General features: G+C 35.5%; 1 protein-coding gene across 1 annotated transcript in view; it reads right to left on the minus strand.

The window, feature by feature from the left end:
• LOC138322814 (uncharacterized) overlaps positions 1 to 2034 on the minus strand; it is a 40535-nt gene extending 38501 nt beyond the window's left edge. Inside the window, exon 1 of the mRNA XM_069266937.1 lies at positions 1924 to 2034. Coding sequence (XP_069123038.1) covers positions 1924 to 1972 — 49 coding nt within the window. The 5' untranslated portion in view covers positions 1973 to 2034. The remainder of the gene's footprint in view (positions 1 to 1923) is intronic.
• Positions 2035 to 19025: the final 16991 nt, after the last annotated feature.

Here is a 19025-nt window from a genome sequence, read left to right on the forward strand (position 1 = left end):
AATTAAATTAAAAAAAAACATATGCCGACGTTGAGGGACGAAACCGGGACGTCAGAGTAGAGAGTTCCGTATACGTACTTACCACGACCCCACTATCATTTAGTTATTAATGAATTGCAGTTCACAATATTTTCTTATTTTCTTTGCAATCAACTTACAATGATATTAATGCTCCTGAATAAGTTTACAGAATGATTCTAAACTAGTTTATATTGTATCTGGGTGCAAATCACTACTACATGTACCACTTATATGTGGTTATTCAGTTTATTCTTCACAACACCAGCAAAGGGCAACACCAGCAAAGGGGGGGGGGGGTAGGTAAAAAGCTTGTTCAAGCGAACTTCTGGAATTGCGATCACAAATGACAACTTCCCAAGCCTATTAATGACACAGGCCTGTGATTGGTTCTGATTTTTTCTCTTGACCTGCCTTCAGTTTAACAATGAGATAGTACAGGGGTGGATATAACGACTGTGATAGTAACCCGTGGGGTATGAAGGATAGTTGGGCGTTAGAATTGTACCTGCTGCATACCGCATATATGGGAGGCCATCCTTACATGACCCTGACGGCCCGACATTGCCCCAGCATGGCCATTTCTGCCTCTAACTCACGTGGACAATTTTGTCGACCTGCCGTTTTCCTGGGGACTTCTCCCCTACTAGGCACTCTGGGTCCCGAATCGCATGCACAGACGTATACTTGTTTGGTTGTATTCGATTCTCTATCAATTTACTCCCTTTTTCAGCTTCAAACAAGGCGATATTCAGCAACAATTCCGGAAAAATTGTTATAGAGCCAATATTGACTTGATGGGACCTCAAAATCGTATCAAAAGACAATTCCTTATAAAAAAATCCAATATTGTTGCTCAAATCAGTATGAATAAAGTGGAGCCGAATCCGGGGATTTGAATTTTCGTCTTTAGAAAGTTTTACTGTAATATTGACAAATCATTCATTTTTAATTTAACAATAGCCTTGAATGAGGTCAATGTTTTTGAGTGGGTATGTAAACTTAGTAAAAAAGTTTATTTGTGAAACGTTTAATCAACAATTATTTTTCAAAACATGCTACCACAGTAGGCCCAATATATTAATAGTTGATTATCACAATTTCTTGTGCCTCAGAAAAAGCTGTTTGAGGTCAGACCTAGCTTGCCAAATTCATTTTTATATTTTATATAATAAATAAATAAAATCAAGATATGTAATTATTGTGTTATCTTGTAAGCTCCAATAGTATAATAAATACAGAAAAAACTAACAAGGGTAAATGGATAACATAAAACGTTGAAAGGTGCACGGATTAACCTATTTAAACGTTTTCAGACCAAAATTTAATAGGTATTAGAAAGAAAATCGGTCATATTTGGCTTTTATTATTGCAAATATGTCAATCTTAATGGAAATTTCGTTTTATTGCGGAAAAATCATTCTTAATATATTAAGCAATGTTACAGGGAGGAAATATTATTTCTTTAAAAATCCTTAAAATCAGGAATATTTTAAAAGTCATGAGTACATATCTTTAAACATTGTTTGTTTGTTTGTTTGATTAATTAACGTCCTATTAACAGCTATGGTCATGGAAGAAAAATTAACCTGGTTATATATGATTTTAGGTGCTTTTACCTATAATCAAAATATAAAAAATGAACGAAATCCTTCAGAGGGAACCAGAAGTGACGGTCTACATCAAGGTCATGGTTTGCTACCCACGTGATCAATTGGCTAAGGAAAGGCGTTATTTTTTGAACCAAGACAATCATACTGAAACAACGCATCATGATATCTGTTTCAACATAATCCCTTATTGACAAATGCAATGAATGTTAGATAAAATATTTTGTAGATCTATATGATTTTGTTTTCAAAACGACAAAAACATGCATCTTAAAGATAGAGCTGTGCGTCCTACCTGAAATGGCCCCTGCAAGGACAGCCAGTAGGAGAACGAAGTCAGTCATGTTGATCTTCTAAGTGGTAATGATGACTGTGGCAGAGATGTGTGTTGTTAAATATGTTGCCATGGACAGTTAATGTATTATAATGATACTATTTAGGATATTTAATGTCAATTGTCTCTAAAGTGGAACTTTGATATTTCCAAACCATGCAGTAAAACAAACATAATGGCTTGTTATCTGACTAATATTCTGATACCGTATTTTGTACAGCTTAAATTGCTGTCTGTATGTCAATGCATTTAACAAAGTAGGGCAATCGTCATAAAAAGGGAGATCATTCTATATTTCCTAGTTTGGTTTGATTTATTGGGTTTAACGTAGCATAAACAGTCAGGATTATATAAAGACGGCCTGACATGTGTGCAATGCACTTTGCTTTGGTGTATGAATGCGTACAATTATACTTATTAAATACTTATTACTACAATATGTATACACAAATTCAATATGCACTCAAAAATTTACATTTGTTTCTCTAATTCTCTCTTATACGATGTAATTTTATCAGACAAACCATCTAACTATGATTTCAATTCCAGCGATAGCATGCGATTGCCATCAAAGTTCGAAATAACGCTATCAAGATTCGTGATTTCAATAGGACAGGGATGTCTAAGCCCGTGTGTTAACTCGATGATAAAATCTAAGTCGTTACCGTCGTCAATCGAACTAAGATGATAATCATTTAATTATTTTTGTAAATATTCTACCACAGTAGTTTATCAACAGTGTTGTTGGTTATCACCATTCTTGTATTGTTAACATGACCTAATCGAGCTACGTTGCAATCCCCCTTGCCACCATGTAAGATTGATATGATTTTACATGGAACTATTACATGGACACAGGTATTTTAACCCGAGGGTAGGAATTTGACAAGACAATTGAAAGCTTGCCGAGTGTTAACCTACTGCCATCTCACACGATGGTTGAACTACATGTATTTCTGTTGTCTTGATGCACCCCAGAAAGTTTGGTTACTTCTATGCCATAATTAAATGATACTATATTAGTAGGCAATATGCGACACATTTATTGATGACGTCACGCGCGCCATTGTCTAGGGCGTATGAGTTGTCTTTTCCCAACCCCGGTAAAAAGGCTAATATAATATTCACCGCCTCCGGGAGTGAAATTTCAACTTGAGGGTGAAATCCATAAGTTACCAGTACATTGCGGCGCCAATTGTAGACAACGTCATTAATTTTGACGCATTGCGATGTCCTTGTGATGACAGCGTAAATGTAAATGCTCCCAAACATTAAAAAAAAAAAAAAAAAAAAAATCGTTAAAGTATGAAAGAAAACCAATCAAACATAGATGGACAGAAATATCTCAGTCCTTGTAAACATGGCCGCCAACACTCAACAAGCCTCGTAAACATGGCCGTCAACACTCATCAAACCTTATGTCGACCAGTTAAGATCCTTCATGCGTGTTTAGGTATCTCGTATCTCTGTCCATTTGACATGCCCATGAAAGATTCTATTAATATTTTCCTTAGCAACCACATTACTACTATTATTCTTGTTCATATATATACATAATGATGTTTTGATACAGTTGAGTATCTTATTTTGCGCTCACTTTCCAGGCACCAGTTCAGATGATAATGATGGTAGATATAATCACTGAAAATGCAAAGATATGTGTGACAAATCATCATAATGACCCCCAATTTAGGACGTAATTTTACTGTAATTGAACCTAAATGGCGTCATGTTGTTTCAGAAAACATTGTAAACTATAATTGTTTATTGTAAATTTGATTCATACGTAGGTCTGTTTAGGCCACAATCTGCTGCCACGTTTTGTATAAGTCATCTTTTCATGCTGAGGCAAAGCGATAGTACATGTATGTAGAGAGCGTAAATTGGCCATCATACATTTACAACTGATACACTTTCTATATCACTTGCGACAACTGGATTTTTCTACTAACACTTTATTACGGAGTAAATCCCGATACTAGTGTTTTTGGCCGAAATCATAGCAATACATGCTTAATATTTTACGTCTGAGCGTTTTGATTTGTTTGCCATTGGGGCGTATTTACCGAGGCTATTCGGTAGCTTTTACCTTTAAATTTTAAACTATGCGATACTAAATACAGCGTACGGGACTATTAGATGCAGCTGACGTCAATTCGGTTCTGACGTAAGCCAATAAGCAAGTATCGCTTGAAACTAAGAAGTGACTTGCAATGATTGGTGATATTTTTGACGCTTCTTTTAACCCCGTAACAATCTCCTGACTTTGATGACATGGCATTGGAATGAGTGAACTTAGGTTGTGCCATACATACAATGATATAAAACCAAATAGTGATTTGCATTAATTCGAAATGGAAATCCCTACTTTCAGATCAAATATCAAACTTAATTGATACATTGTCGTTCACGACAATTGGTTGAGTGTGAATTGTTTCGTAGGTAATTGTTTAATGACCAATGTATGTTAATGTCACGCGGGTATGTGAAAGTTTGTGACCACGTAATTTATGGTATATTTGACATGATGTCATTTGGGGAATTCCCACTTAGGCATTTGAAGCGTGAATCACGAGAAAATAAATACTAAAGTGCTATAATAAGCTATGATATAACTGTTCGTCCTTACAGTTAGATAAATACAATTGGTGATGTCTTCAAGAAGCTTTGAAATGTTATCGTTTTTTACTACTATTTCTCAGAAAGTACTGAAAGAATCTTTCTCAAATTTCATGTCTTTGCTCCCCGAAGGCCGTTGATGTGTATATTGTATTTTGGGAATGATTGGTCCGATCTCTCCCAGGGTTCATAGCGGTGTCCACTTTCACCTCTCTCAACGGCTCACGAACTGACCGTCTGTTGACCTCGGGTCACAGAATATTTCATGATAACGATTGTTTAATACATTGTGCCCCTTTATATATGACGTCACAGTGATTGTTTTTGAAACGGCGGACGTCGTATACAAATTGTAACTGTTTACTTACAAATGAATCTAGTGCATCCCTAAAAGAATGGAAACTTACAATATGTATTAGGGAATTCGGTATGCGTCCGAAATACGTTTTTCAAGAATCTTGAAATTTCGTTGGGCCGTTTACAGAGGTGAAATTGTGTGGACCGCAATACACCCTGGAAGGGATTGCGATTGGTCTTTAACATAGCCGTCTTGAATTGTTTTTTTTTTTGTAACAAAACAAAAATCTTGAATTGTGATAGAAAAAGTTTTTAAAAAGCAGAGAAAAGATTCCTCTTTCCATTGTCAGGCATAGATCTTTCTTTAATGGGTGCCGAGATCCAAGAATTTGTTTTGTGTTTTGGTAATCATAACTAATTACCATAACCATATTGAAAGTGACGAGGTAGGTCGCCTTGCAGGTCGGGCATTAGAATTGTATCCCCTGCCTCTATTGCATGATCGTAAAAGGCGACTTAATTTAGGATCTTATCTTTTCTTTCTTCCTATCTTAAGTATCACTTGCTTCTTCCGAACGTCTCACTCGACATCACCTGACTTTTGGCCTTCGGTTAAGCGCCCGCCCCTGTGAGAAAGGCTTTGGTTTCTATCCCCTGGCCGACACACACCATAGTCTATAAAAGTGGTAGTTTCTGCTTCTGCTTGGCGCTCAGCATAAAGGGAGTGGGAAGACTGGTTCACCCGTTGTCAGTATGTGACCGGATGGGATATGTTGCTTGGTGTCTTCAGCGGCATGTTTCAGTGATAAAGCACTATAATTACATTCCGAGTGTTTCGTCACTATATAAATCAACCAACTGGCAAAAACAAACATTTGCCTGTGAAAACCCTATGAATACAGCGATTCCCGTGCATCGATCAGCTGATTTCAAACATCACGCTAGTTTCATATCAATAAAAAAGTCCCCGCAATATTTTAATGTATAATCTTCTTTGTTTATTGATAAATAATAAGGTTTAAGATAATAAGTCGATGGAATCTTATTTTAATTATATTTCTTGTTTATGGTTTATCATTTGAACAAAAAGGTCGACCAGAAGGCGGAAGCTTGAAAACGGAACGACTTTGTCATTCAGCTGTTCCATTAGTCTCGTTTCTCGACGTATATGTGTGTTATAATTGTAAATATAATATAATAACCTTTCAATAATTTTAATTTTCATAAATTATTCTTATGTAAATACATGGATTGAATGTATTTTTCTAATTTTCATAGAACCTACATATCTACATATCTTCCGAGGAGCGGCGCTACCGCGATCCACGGGCAGCTTCTGGTTTCATAGCCGGTATGAAAATTAGAAAAATACATTTGTGCATTCATTCCCTATATAAAAAGGGCAATAGTTCCACTATACAAGAAGACACTAAACGAACATCACACTTCATACATGCTACACACCGCATACATGGGAGGCCGTCCTTACATGGCCCTGGCTGTTAATAGGACGTTAATTAATCAAACAATCAAGTATGTAGTATTCTTTATTTTGTGAAAAAAAGAGTGTTGAAAATGGTCTTGGTTAGAAATATATCATTCAAAACTTATCGAAATGCTACGGAAAAATAATCCAAATGTGAGTATGACAACACTGATAGATTTTCGACCCTTGCTGCAACAATAGAGGGACGTTCGTCTAATCAACCTACTGACCATGGTATACTAAATAGTTGTAATCTGGCATCCCGATAACGGTTTGGTGGCGATATCGGTGTTCAGATAAAAAATGGTTATTTTCAGGACAATTTTCCCTTCCCTACAAATATACCACTTGGTGTTATTTTCCGTTGACACATATACACAGTTCTAAATGTGATGACAAATGCTACATGATGCATTATCGTATTCTGTGTAAAATAACGAGTTATTTCCCTTGGAACATAAGTAAAGCATGTGGCGATCATGCATCATCATTTGGGTGCCGAACGGTTACAGATGTTGCGACATCTTACCACAAGTCCTACAATAGATCGTTGGTTTGTTTGAATCCCTTAAGGGCCATTCTAACTTCTACCTATATCACAGTTGATTGGTTTAACGAGAAATTAATAACTGGGTTAATGTAAGGACCACCCATGTTTAGAGGGTGGGGGAAGCCCTTATAACCGGGGATAAACGACCGACCTTTGATCATTACTGAAATTGTTGAGGTAGCTTAAATCAATCATACATGTATCTATCATTTGAGATAGAAATAAAAATGAAATGTAAATCATGCACTATAATTATCATAAAATAATACTTACATATATATACTATATAACACTATTCTAGCAAAATAAACATAATATAAAACTACAGATTGAAATAATCAGACTGGTCACTATTCCTGACAAAATAAGTTAGGATACACCTTTAAGTAGTGCCGCCATCCTCGATATGCCAGTGATTACTTTTACTGTGGTTGTTTCCACATTTGGACTATCTCATAGTAGAACTGAAGGCAGTTCACGAGAAAAACATTGACCAATCACATGCTAGCAGAAACTTCGTTTTTAAGAGTACAGAAAGCAATACCCAACTTCAAAGTAACAAAGCCAACCATAATGTTCCGTTATTCGATTCTGTCATGATGCATGGGTGGATATTACAGCAATAGTAATCCCATAAATATCGAAGATGGGTTTTGCCAACGATAAATTGATGAGATTATTGCATCGGCCAAACTTTTCTGTGGCTGTAATATTGGAATACTTGTTTGTTTGATTAATTAACGTCCTATTAACAGCCAGGGTCATATAAGGACATCCTTCCATGTATACGGTGTGAGGGTTTTGGGAGACTGCGGTATATTCTGTCATGATGCATGGGTGGATATTACAGCAATAGTAATCCCAGAAATATCGAAGATGGGTTTTGCCAACGATAAATTGATGAGATTATTGCATCGGCCAAACTTTTCTGTGGCTGTAATATTGGAATACTTCTTTGTTTGATTAATTAACGTCCTATTAACAGCCAGGGCCATATAAGGACATCCTTCCATGTATACGGTGTGAGGGTTTTGGGAGACTGCGGTATATTCATGTTCTACCTTTTGTATATAGTGACACTATTGCCCTTTTTATAGTGCTATATCACTGAAGCATGCTGCCGAAGACACCAAGCAACACACCCCATCCGGTCACATTATACTGACAACGGGCGAACTAGTCGTCCCACTACCTTAATGCTGATCGCTAAGAAGGAGCAGAGACTACCACTTGATAGACTTTTGTGTGTCTCGGCCAGGGGACTGAACCGAAAGCCTACTCCACAGGGGTGAGCGCTCAAACAGATGGCCAAAAGGGAGGTGGTGTCAAGGGAGACATTGGTATAGACGAAAGTAAGCTAGGAAGAAAGGAGAAATAAGATCCTAAATTTAGTCGCCTTTTAAGATCATGTAATAGAGGCAACAGGTACAATAGTCCTACCTGCAGGGCCATATCGGAGTAATATTACCAAACAAGCGTTGTAGCCATGCAATTGTCATAATATCAAAACAATGTGAACAGCATGCACTAAAGAAAACTAGAACACTGACACGTCAGAAAGGGCCCCGCTATGTGTCTGACGTGCCAAGATGACTGATTTGCAGCCTTTTTTATTCTAATCATATCATGTAGCCATTTTGATTCAAATCATATTGACTTTAATAAATATATTAAGCAATGAATAATTTTATTTATTATGTCATAACAAATTGTTAATAAGTCCAAAAATGGAAAATGTGTCCACAACCTTTGATGCAGTGACCCCATGATCTTACCTTTGGTCAGTCAAAACTTTTGGTGAGTTGACTTCTTGTTTAATTCTGAACAACTCTGCTTCATTATAAATGTTGTAGCAAAATGTTCATGAGAAAATATTTTTTTTAAATTTGACCTTGACCTTTGACTTAGTAACCTTGGCCCATGACCTTACCTTTGGACAGTCAACTCCTTGTTTAATTCTGAACAACTTTGCATCATAATGTTATAACAAAATGTTTATCAGTTAAGAGCAACAACATTGTGATTTTTTTAAATGTTAAAATCCAAGATGGCCGATTTTTTAATTTAATTTCAGCCTGAAAAATTACCAAGCAGATCTAGGATGGATGGGGAATCATCATGTAAAATATGGGGAAAATACTCCACTCCCTTCCATCATTAATGTGCAAAAGAAAAAAAACGGACAGACGGACGGACGGACGGACAGACGGACGGACAACCTGATTACTATAGGGCACCCGCATCTCGATGCGGGGCCCTTACAAAAGCGGGGAGGAATAACGCTTTGGCCATGTATTAAATTTAGAAGACAATACCAGTTGTAGTCAGGTATTGCAGTCTTTATTAACTTGCTTAGGTTTTATTCCAGGGTATTTGTAAACTAGTTTACTTCGCTCTAAGTAGTCTATGGGCTTTCAACAACTACAGCAGCCACGATTTACACCCCACTGGTGTATAATGTGTAGCAGACATGTCTAGGTTAACGACGACACTTGACGGAAGAGAGGCATGCTCACTTAATTGTTACGTAACTCTAAACGATCCCACAGAAAACTTAACTAATTATTGCAGCAGGCACTGTTTGTGTACATTTCTTAATGCTGAAACCTGAATTAAGAGGAATTCCTAAATTTACTCAGCATTTCTCAAAATAGTTTCCTTCATTCACGCTTACCTTCAACACTAATTTCCTAAAATATTAAAGAGACATATTCCAGCTTTCCTTTACTATCAACACAAAGGGTGTTAAGAAAGTAAAATAATGACTCATGATATGATATGGCCATATAATTGATAGATTTATTTAAGATATGAAACCGTGTATGGATTCGTTGTGCTAAAGTTAAGATGATGTCACGGTGATGACAATGATTATGTTAAATTGCGCGTGACGTGTTTACGATTCTGTAGCAATGTATAATAAAGTGGTAGTTTCTGCTGTGCTCAACGTAAAGGCGTGGTTTACCCGTTGTCCGTATAATGTGTCAGTGAGGGTGGGATTATCTGGCGTCGTGCTTCAATGGGATAATACTATAATCAACCTCCCAGACCCTTCACACATGCAGCATGTCGTTTATAGTGAAGATGATCATAAATGACACTTGAGGGGATTTGCATACAATCAACGGAAAGGAAAGCATTGGTCTACCCACGATTGATTTGTTTGTTTATTTTGAAAATGCTCCATATGATATATGTGTGATAAAATTACATAAAACGATATAATTGTTTGTTTGTTTGAAAATCCTATTAACAGCTAGGATCATATTAGGACGGCCTCCTAAGTATGCGGTGTGTAGCGCGTGTGAAGTGCGAGGTGCGTGTTTTGGGAAACTGCGGTATGTTCTTGTTGTCTTATTGTATAGAGGATACAAAGTTGTAAACCTAATATCTACTATAGTAAGTATGGATTGTTTATATGGCATGATTTATTCCCCAAATCTTAGATCAACAAACTCTTCTACCGACACCTGTGGTCTTCATAAAGTGCGGGAGAATTTTGCCAAAAACTAAATTAAATTTGAAAATGATCAATATCACAGAATGTGTTATGAGTTATTAATTACTCGACTTGACAGTTGAAATGACAAGGCGATATACAGACCATTTCAAGGGAATGATTGATGATATATTGTTTCTTTCCGACGGGCGCTATACCTGGCAGTACTAGTACAACTCAAACTGTGATGTGTTTTTCTGTGCGTTACTTATTTTGTCATTTCGCATGTAATCGGCTTGGAAAAAATAGAAAACAGTTTCTAATGGGATTTTGTTTTGTTTCTGAAAGCTTTTTTATACACCACATACGAGATGGGTACACATTTGCTAATTTCTGTGTCGCTTGTAAAACTATCACTATGTCGGCTGCGTCGGCGTCCGGGAAACGGTTTATGTGCAAACTTAAATATTAATTGTCTGATTTCAACCAAATTTTGCGATATTGCTTTATATCAATGAGATCTCAGATGAATGCGATAGTGGTCAAAATCCGTCAATATTTGCAAGAGTTACGGGACTTTTAAAATCGTCAAAACCGAAAAATCCATGGTTTCCTTTCGATAACTTAAATTAGTATTTATTGTCCAATTTCAACCAATTTGGTATATTGCTTTATATTACGGGATCTTAGATGGGTGCGTTACTGGTCAAAATCCATCAATATTATATCTGCATTGAGGTTCCAAATAAATCCAATGTCGAACGTTATGTTTATTATGCAAATTGTATACAAATTTACTGTACACTTCTAGTTAAAAACACTTTTATCTTCACTCATTTGTAACTCACCTGCTTCATTTAGGATTGTGGTGGTAAAATAGAACAAATTTGACCTGAATCATATTTGTGGAAAGAAGCTTTTTTATATTAGCCATGGGCGTGGCCCCTTCTAAGGGGCTGATAGCTGCAATATTGTAGCTCAAAAGACTTTTTGACAGAAAATTGTGTCGTCTTTAGAGCTACAATTGGTGCTAATGGAGCAAAGTAATGATTATGCAAACCATTTTAAAACGTTTGTTTGCATTTTTATCGTACTTGTTTGATATCGCTTATCTACTAGGCAATAAAACTGAACCACATAAAATATCAAATTCTCATTGAGGCATTATTTTTTTTACATAATACATATGAAGGTCTTTCTGAAGGGAATTTATACGGCAAGTCCTCAAATTGTGAATTTGACGTCTTGTGAGCGGTACGGTAGATAGTTATGTTTGTTTTGAACAAAAATATGTAAATGCATGTATACGCATAAAATAATTGGAAACCTACAAAAAAGTATAGAAAACTATGCCCGAGTGATTTTCGGAGGCAGTGTTCCACTACGACACATAGGGACCAATTCGTACCCGGCCGAAAGGTATAGTAGGCCTGGTACGTATATTCGTTCTAAGGGGCTGAGTACAATAGGAACAAAGTAAATGTTTGCATGTAGAATGCTGCATTCTACATACAGATAACAAAAAATGAATTATATTACTATGCAAAAATAATTTCAAAATACATTATACAATTGTATGTCTATGGAAGGAATCTGAGCACAAACTAACATGGGATGGACGCCAAACACTAAATATTTAACACAGAGGGTAGATTTCTACACCCTCTTTTTACATTTAAGAAAATATGCGAAAGGAAATCAACGGACTACGACAATTGCATTGCAAGAACCTATTGCTTTTTGGTAACGCAATTAAAATACATGTAAATGATATCTTTCGTGCGAGGCCAACAAGAGGCAATGTCAGAGGGGTGTTACTGTAATACTCCTGCAGGTTTTATAATTTGAGGAGAAACTTATTGATAAATATGGTAGACATTGATTCAGCTTTATCAAATGATCTTTTAATCATTATACTGGATATAAGCTAACAAATCTGAAGGATAATGTAGTTCCGGGTGATTTATATTTAGGTCAGTGCACGTGGAGTTCAGCTTGTAGGCTATAAGTAGTGACATGCACGAACAAAGAAACCGCCGAAGGCCTGTACGAGTTTTCCATGTATCCCCCGAGCTCAGTCCGAAGTTTTTATCATGGATGATATGTATTAATGGTTTTCTCACTCACTATAAACAAATTACACATGCCACTTAATGTATTTGTCAGCCTCGAAATGCAACAAACACAAAAATAGACGGGGAGTTAAACAGAACAGCTGAGATAAAAGAAAACTGCTATTACCACAAGTTTCGCGAAAGCATGCGTTCTTATGGCAAATTTGAGGTGTTTTTTTAATAATGATCTTGTTTGTGTGGTATAACGTCACAGTGACGAGTGAAGTGTGCTTCAGTGATATAGCACTATAATAAGGCGTTCCAATATAACAAAACACGCAGTCACTTCACACAAGTAGCACATTACGTACACGAATGACCGTCCTTAAATGGCACTGGCTGTTATGGAGACGTTAATCTACTGATTATTTTGTAGAAACCAAACGTAATGTGACACTGTATACACATGACGCTAACATAAAATGAATGAAGAACATCTATTCTTTCAAATGTTACAAGTGATCAATGATAACCTCCATGAAAACCTTTATAGTCTGATTGGATCATCCAGGTCATCAGTTCAATTATTCTGTCAATATCTTGTCATAACATGCGGTAAGAGAAAATCTGGTGGCTTTACTTTTAAGCCAGTTACACATGTACAACACTACAATACAAATGACGTACATATCACACATGAGCACATATTGCGTTGTAATCATATTTAGCGAATTCTAGATAAAATGATACAATGATCTGTCGCTGTCATCTCCTAGTGTCTGATAAAACAATGAAAATTCCTTTAGTTGTCTTTTACCTGGGTAATGATAATTGACTTCTTATAATCGGGCATTGTTGTTGAAATAAAAACAATTAATCGTTGGATGCAGTTTCGATTATGTGACACGCAGCTCAAAAGCAAAACTGTTAAAATATATTCCCTAACAATGTACAAAAGCTGCGGCCCTGTTTGTTTGCTGTTAGATGGAAATACAAACTATTGTGCTCTCACTGATAGCCGCCTGAAAGAGAAATTAACATATGTTCTGACTATCTGCCAAGCAAATCAATTTCAAAACTGGCTAGGAACATAGACAATAACATTTATCATATCTTTGATACAAGCTTTAACCTTGAGCGTGAGGCTGTTGACTTCGACTGGTGCTATCTCTCTATGATACCTCTATCTTTATTAAATAATAATATAACACTTGCACGTATCTGATACACTTTAAATAAACATATTAAAGATTATAATAAACATATGATTTTCATGGCGCGTGCACTAGAGGAGATTCACCTGAAATATGTTTAAAGGCAAGATGAAATGCGCTACATCGACTTTGTTCTAGATTTATCATACCAAGTAAAGAACTTCTAACCTGTGTATCACGAATCAAAAGTTATTTTTAGTAAAAGCAAATTTCAAAATTTTTCTTCAGAGCAGAATGATCTACCAATATCTATCATAACATGACAAACCTGTATTACAACATGATCTACCAATATATATAACATGACAAGCCTGTATTACAACATGATCTACAAATATAACATGACAAGCCTGTATTACAACATGATCTACAAATATAACATGACAAGCCTGTATTACAACATGATCTACCAATATATATCATAGCATGACAAACCTGTATTACAACATGATCTACCAATATATATCACAGCATGACAAGCCTGTATTACAACATGATCTACCAATACATATCACAGCATGGCAAACCTGTATTACAACATGATCTACCAATATATATCACAGCATGACAAACCTGTATTACAACATGATCTACCATACATATATACCTTAACATGACAAGCCTGTATTACAACATGATCTACCAATACATATCACAGCATGACAAACCTGTATTACAACATGATCTACCAATACATATCACAGCATGACAAACCTGTATTACAACATGATCTACCAATACATATCACAGCATGACAAACCTGTATTACAACATGATCTACCAATACATATCACAGCATGACAAACCTGTATTACAACATGATCTACCAATATATACCTTAACATGACAAGCCTGTATTACAACATGATCTACCAATACATATCACAGCATGACAAACCTGTATTACAACATGATCTACCAATATATACCTTAACATGACAAGCCTGTATTACAACATGATCTACCAATATATACCTTAACATGACAAGCCTGTATTACAACATGATCTACCAATATATACCTTAACATGACAAACCTGTATTACAACATGATCTACCAATACATATCACAGCATGACAAACCTGTATTACAACATGATCTACCAATACATATCACAGCATGGCAAACCTGTATTACAACATGATCTACCAATACATATCACAGCATGACAAACCTGTATTACAACATGATCTACCAATATATATCACAGCATGGCAAACCTGTATTACAACATGATCTACCAATACATATCACAGCATGGCAAACCTGTATTACAACATGATCTACCAATATATATCACAGCATGGCAAACCTGTATTACAACATGATCTACCAATATATACCTTAACATGACAAGCCTGTATTACAACATGATCTACCAATACATATCACCTTAACATGACAAGCCTGTATTACAACATGATCTACCAATACATATCACAGCATGACAAACCTGTATTACAACATGATCTACCAATATATATCACAGCATGACAAACCTGTATTACAACATGATCTACCAATATATACCTTAACATGACAAACCTGTATTACAACATGATCTACCAATACATATCACAGCATGACAAACCTGTATTACAACATGATCTACCAATATATATCACAGCATGACAAACCTGTATTACAACATGATCTACCAATATATATCACAGCATGGCAAACCTGTATTACAACATGATCTACCAATATATACCTTAACATGACAAGCCTGTATTACAACATGATCTACCAATACATATCACAGCATGACAAACCTGTATTACAACATGATCTACCAATATATACCTTACACATGACAAGCCTGTATTACAACATGATCTACCAATACATATCACAGCATGACAAACCTGTATTACAACATGATCTACCAATAATATACACATACCTTAACATGACAAACCTGTATTACAACATGATCTACCAATATATATCACAGCATGACAAACCTGTATTACAACATGATCTACCAATATATATCACAGCATGGCAAACCTGTATTACAACATGATCTACCAATATAACATGACAAACCTGTATTACAACATGATCTACCAATACATATCACAGCATGGCAAACCTGTATTACAACATGATCTACCAATATATATCATAGCATGACAAACCTGTATTACAACATGATCTACCAATACATATCACAGCATGACAAACCTGTATTACAACATGATCTACCAATATATACCATAACATGACAAGCCCGTATTACAACATGATCTACCAATATATACCTTAACATGACAAACCTGTATTACAACATGATCTACCAATACATATCACAGCATGACAAACCTGTATTACAACATGATCTACCAATATATATCACAGCATGCAAACCTGTATTACAACATGATCTACCAATATATACCTTAACATGACAAGCCTGTATTACAACATGATCTACCAATATATACCTTAACATGACAAACCTGTATTACAACATGATCTACCAATACATATCACAGCATGACAAACCTGTATTACAACATGATCTACCAATATATACCTTAACATGACAAGCCTGTATTACAACATGATCTACCAATACATATCACAGCATGACAAACCTGTATTACAACATGATCTACCAATATATACCTTAACATGACAAGCCTGTATTACAACATGATCTACCAATACATATCACAGCATGGCAAACCTGTATTACAACATGATCTACCAATACATATCAGAGCATGACAAACCTGTATTACAACATGATCTACCAATACATATCAGAGCATGACAAACCTGTATTACAACATGATCTACCAATATATACCTTAACATGACAAGCCTGTATTACAACATGATCTACCAATACATATCACAGCATGGCAAACCTGTATTACAACATGATCTACCAATATATATCACAGCATGACAAACCTGTATTACAACATGATCTACCAATATATATCATAGCATGACAAACCTGTATTACAACATGATCTACCAATATATATCACAGCATGACAAACCTGTATTACAACATGATCTACCAATATATATCACAGCATGGCAAACCTGTATTACAACATGATCTACCAATATATATCACAAACCTGTATTACAACATGATCTACCAATATATATCACAGCATGACAAACCTGTATTACAACATGATCTACCAATATATATACCTTAACATGACAACCTGTATTACAACATGATCTACCAATACATATCACAGCATGACAAACCTGTATTACAACATGATCTACCATATATACCTTAACATGACAAACCTGTATTACAACATGATCTACCAATATATACCTTAACATGATGACAACCTGTATTACAACATGATCTACCAATATATATCACAGCATGACAAACCTGTATTACAACATGATCTACAATACAATATCACAGCATCTGTATTACAACATGATCTACCATATCACAGCATGACAAACCTGTATTACAACATGATCTACAAATATAACATGACAAGCCTGTATTACAACATGATCTACAAATACATATCACAGCATGACAAACCTGTATTACAACATGATCTTCCAATACATATCACAGCATGGCAAACCTGTATTACAACATGATCTACAAGTACAAAACAAGCAATGCCTTATTACAACCATGTATTACAACATGATCTACAAACTACAAATATAACATGACAAACCTGTATTACAACATGATCTACAAATATAACAGCATGACACCTGTAACCATGATCTACCAACATGACAAGCCGTATTACAACATGATCTCTACATATACAATAACATGACAAGCCTGTATTACAACATGATCTACCCAATATATATCACACATGACAAGCCTGTATTACAACATGATCTACCAATAATATCCATTAACATGACAAAGCCTGTATTACAACATGATCTACAATATATATTACAGCATGACAAACCTGTATTACAACATGATCTACCATATATATCACTGAGCATTACAAACCTGTATTACAACATGATCTACAATATATATCACAGCATGACAAACCTGTATTACAAACATGATCTACCAATATACATATCACAGCATGACAAACCTGTATTACAACATGATCTACCAATATATATCATAGCATGGCAAACCTGTATTACAACATGATCTACCAATATATATCACAGCATGACAAACCTGTATTACAACATGATCTACCAATATATATCACAGCATGACAAACCTGTATTACAACATGATCTACCAATATATATCACAGCATGACAAACCTGTATTACAACATGATCTACCAATATATATCACAGCATGACAAACCTGTATTACAACATGATCTACCAATACATATCACAGCATGACAAACCTGTATTACAACATGATCTACCAATATATATCACAGCATGGCAAACCTGTATTACAACATGATCTACCAATACATATCACAGCATGACAAACCTGTATTACAACATGATATCCAGCATGGCAACCTGTATTACAACATAATAATACCTTAACATGACAAACCTGTATTACAACATGATCATACCAATACATACACAGCATGGCAAACCTGTATTACAACATGATCTACCAATATATATCACAGCATGGCAAACCTGTATTACAACATGATCTACCAATATATATCTTAACATGACAAACCTGTATTACAACATGATCTACCAATATATATCACAGCATGGCAAACCTGTATTACAACATGATCTACCAATATATATCACAGCATGGCAAACCTGTATTACAACATGATCTACCAATATATATCACAGCATGACAAACCTGTATTACAACATGATCTACCAATAAATAAATATCACACAGCATGGCAAACCTGTATTACAACATGATCTACCAATATATACCTTAACATGACAAACCTGTATTACAACATGATCTACCAATACATATCACAGCATGGCAAACCTGTATTACAACATGATCTACCAATATATATCACAGCATGGCAAACCTGTATTACAACATGATCTACCAATATATACCTTAGCACGACAAACCTGTATTACAACATGATCTACCAATACATATCACAGCATGGCAAACCTGTATTACAACATGATCTACCAATACATATCACAGCATGGCAAACCTGTATTACAACATGATCTACCAATATATATCACAGCATGACAAACCTGTATTACAACATGATCTACCAATACATATCACAGCATGACAAACCTGTATTACAACATGATCTACCAATACATAATCACAGCATGGCAAACCTGTATTACAACATGATCTACCAATATATATCACAGCATGACAAACCTGTATATTACAACATGATCTACCATATATATAATCACAGCATGACAAACCTGTATTACAACATGATCTACCAATACATATCACAGCATGACAAAA

The sequence above is a fragment of the Argopecten irradians genome, chromosome 5 (assembly GCF_041381155.1).
Source record: "Argopecten irradians isolate NY chromosome 5, Ai_NY, whole genome shotgun sequence".
In the NCBI taxonomy this organism is placed as follows: domain Eukaryota; kingdom Metazoa; phylum Mollusca; class Bivalvia; order Pectinida; family Pectinidae; genus Argopecten; species Argopecten irradians.